General features: G+C 56.7%; 1 protein-coding gene across 1 annotated transcript; it reads right to left on the reverse strand.

Moving 5' to 3' along the window:
• Positions 1–2,739: 2,739 nt before the first annotated feature.
• LOC125533957 (vacuolar iron transporter homolog 5-like) lies at positions 2,740–3,623 on the reverse strand. The gene has a single exon (XM_048697276.1). It carries the CDS (start codon positions 3,553–3,555, stop codon positions 2,923–2,925), a length of 633 nt encoding a protein of 210 aa, XP_048553233.1. The 5' UTR covers positions 3,556–3,623; the 3' UTR covers positions 2,740–2,922.

Below are 3,623 nucleotides of genomic sequence, written 5' to 3' on the forward strand. Positions count from 1 at the left end.
TCTGTCGTCTCGCACCCCCCCCCCCCCCCCCCCCCCCCCCCCCCCCCGAGAATACCACGACACGTTGCTATGCATCTGATAGATAGATCTTGCGTGATCGTAGGCTTTTTTTTGAAATACTGTGTTCCCCAACACTCTCTTCTCTCCCTTATCCGTTCCTCCCTCAAGTTCTTCCCAATCCCGTCCTGTCCACCTCCAATCCACCACTTCATCGTCCATGGCACGGTGGAAGGAGCGCCTGGTCATCTTCAGTTTCGGGGACGAGAAGAAGCGGCCGGACCGTTGGTCCCCTTTTGGGACTTGTATGATGTGGTGATGGAGAAGCTTAGTGCAAGGTTATTTTATTAGTTTAATTAATTAGCTGTTCTATGAACGTGAGCCACGATGTGACTAATTTTGCGCTACTATTATAGGAATGAGATCGGTGTTTTTGAATGTGTGCTATGAACCAAGTGTGTTCTTTTGAATTAGGGATAATTGAGGAAGAATCTATGATCTAGTGAGAGGTGCATCCTATTTGAAAGGAATTTACGTAGATTGGTATTGATGATTCTGAGTTTGCGCATCACCTCGACAACCTTTATATTCTTTTGCAATGCGCTCTATACATGTTACAAAGGCTGCCAGTACGACATCTCTACTAGAGTTGCTCTAGGCTCCACCACAAGACGTCACAACTTCACTGTTTTGGGAAGCACGCAAGTGACAGTGAGGCGGATACACGAGGTGGGTTGCTTGAGGCGTATGTTCTTGGCATTGGGGGGGGGGGGGATAATGCTACACATACGTAAGGATTTCTACGTAATTAACATAACTGATTAGGTGGCACATTTTCGTTAGAGGAAATAAGGGGAGGGGCCGGTTGAAATCAGGGGGCCCGAAGAGATTAGTTAAGGCAAGTGAGGATAATGCTACACATACGTAAAGATTTCTACATAATTAACGTAACTGATTAGGTGTCACGTTTTCGTTAGAGGAAATAAGGGGAGGGGCCCCACCCCTGATCAGGGGCCGAAGAGGAATAATACTACACCTACGAAACTGACACGAAGCTTTACGTAATCCTTCCAACCAACTAATCTCCCCCCCCCCCCCCCGATTTTCAGGGGGGTGGGCCTCTCCCTCTCCGTACACCCAATTTTTTTTAGAAAAGGAGAATGCACCCCCGGCCTCTGCATCTGGACGATGCATACGGCCATTTTATTAATTATTAAGCACAAAAGACCTTACAAAGTAGTACATCAGTAAGCCTGAAGCCACCATCTAGGCAACATCTGTCGCTACTCCTACCTCCTTGATGCAGTAGTGCCGAATGTTCGAGCCTAATACCAAACAGACATCGCACTAAATCCTAACATCTAATGCCGGATGCCCCATCCTAGCCACATACCGGATTGGGTCACACGCCGGTCCGGCGCACTCACCGAGGCTGCCGCCGCCTTCTTCCATCGATCCATCTACAGAGCAGGTACTGACGCACAGACCTTGCCAGGCCTGCCGTCGACGCCACCATGGCGCCAGACAGCTCGACCACCCTGCGCTCGTCCATCCAGCCGCATCTGTCGTCGATATGCAGCTGCACCATGCCGCCACCACTCGTCGTCAATGACGCGGTAGATACAACGCCGCACCACCTGGCAACCTCCACACCATCGCCACTGCTGGAGCTACTCGGAGCCCACCATCCACAACATCTCTCCCCTGAACATCAGTTCCTCCCAAGACGGCGCCTCCATGGAGGATACGACGCGCAGGACGCCGCCGCCGCCCAATCCAGACTGAATTTTGGACTTTCGTCCGGGAGGGGTTTGGGGGTGGATAGTGGGGACCTCGGCTTCGCCTCTAGGAAGCGTAACGGCGTCAAGTGACGTCGCCGATGCCGGGCCGAACACGCCGAACAAAGTTTCCTTCGGTCCCCATCCTATGCCACCAAATCTCCGTGTACTCCGGATCCGGCAAGCCACGATCCGAACCCCAAGAAGATGAAAGAGCTATGGGGCTCAACCCACCAGAAAGAAGGATCGAGAAGAACTCCTTGTAGATCTCCAGACGCCGAATCCAACGATCCGACGTGGCCAGCGACGATCATCACCACCCCGCGGCGGCCGACGGAGTCCGAGGAAAGGATCCAGATGGATCCGATCTGGATCCGGCGGCACCCGCGACCACCGGTCAGGCCAACGCAGCCACCACCTCACGACACGCAGGTCGTCACCGCCGCGCCGCGCACGACGCCGATGGGAGACCCGCCCGCCGCGCCGCCGGACCCCACGTTCACCCGGTGTTCCTCTGGACCCCGTTGTCCCGCGCCAGCCAAGACGGAAAGGATGGGGAGAAGCCCCGCCGCCGCCCAGCAGGCCAGGCTTCGCCCGGCGGCGCTATGGACGGCGGCGAGGAGGGGGGAGGAGGAGGAGACTCGAGGGGCGGCGGCTAGGGTTTTCCCCCCGGGTCGCCCGCGGGGGCGACGCGAGGGGCGAGGGGTAGTACGCGACTTGTCCTCTCCCTACACCCAATAACAATGCCCCACGTTGGACAGCCCGTTAGTTTATGTAGTTTTTTTTTACGTAGTTCTAGCATTGCTCAGCCGAAAAGATTAGTTAAGGCAAGTTGCTTAACATGACGTATGTCGTACGTAGATCTACCCTACCGAAAAACATAGAGCGGGTAAGTGCAAACCTTTGGCCAATTGAACATGTTGTGTCACATCCTTTCAAACAATAGAGCATGCATGGAGAGGAATGAAAATCACTTGGTACTATAGTACGAGTTTAAACGTTTTCATTTGCCGTTTGATTACTATTACAAGGAAGAAAATAAGTCAGCCGTAGGTGCAAGTACGGTGGCTAGTACTGGGTACTTTATTCCGATAAGAGTATGGGCGATGCCCGCACATGACCAAGACCATGTGTCCATGTCAGTTTCTTATACGCCGCTGGCTCGGAAGAGCCTCATGAACCCAAAGGTGACGGCCATGGCGGCCAGCCCGCCCACCACCACCCGCGCGCACGACCTCGCCACGGGGGCCCGCCCCAGCACGGCGCCCACGCATCCGAACGCGGCCAGCGCCAACGTCGCGACGACCACCACCACGGCGACCCGCAGGTTGTAGCCCACGATGAACCCGGCGGCCAGCAGCGGTAGGAGCGCCCCGACGGAGAAAGCCAGCGCTGAGGCCGCAGCGGCATGTGCTGGGCTTGGCAGCGCCTTCTCGTCGTCGCCGCCTCGCTTTCCGGCCTGGTCCAGCTCCGCGATCTCCACGTCGCGCTGGGAGCAGACGGACACGTACTCTCCGATGGCCATGCTGCATGCCCCGGCCAGTAGTCCCGCGAACCCGGACACGACCATGGCCCGCGCGTCGGGCTTGACGGCGCTGACGCCGAGCATGAGGGAGGCCGTGGAGACAAGCCCGTCGTTGGCGCCCAGCACCGCCGCGCGCAGCCAGTTGGCGCGCCCGGCAAAGTCGATGGACGACTCGGAGTTGTCGACGTAGCCGCACATCACGGCCGGGTTCTCGGCGTCGACCACGGCGGCCAGCTTGGCGTTGTTCACGGCCATGGCGACTGGGAGCTAGCGAGATGGATGGAGATGGTTGGGTTCGGGGTGGTAGTAGTAGTGGTAGCGGT

The sequence above is a fragment of the Triticum urartu genome, chromosome 2 (genome assembly GCF_003073215.2).
Source record: "Triticum urartu cultivar G1812 chromosome 2, Tu2.1, whole genome shotgun sequence".
NCBI classification, from domain to species: Eukaryota; Viridiplantae; Streptophyta; class Magnoliopsida; order Poales; family Poaceae; genus Triticum; species Triticum urartu.

What these genes read in the sequence shown, in the direction of transcription:
- LOC125533957 (XM_048697276.1), bottom strand. Translation starts at nt 3,555, where the DNA reads ATGGCCGTGAACAACGCCAAGCTGGCCGCCGTGGTCGACGCCGAGAAC.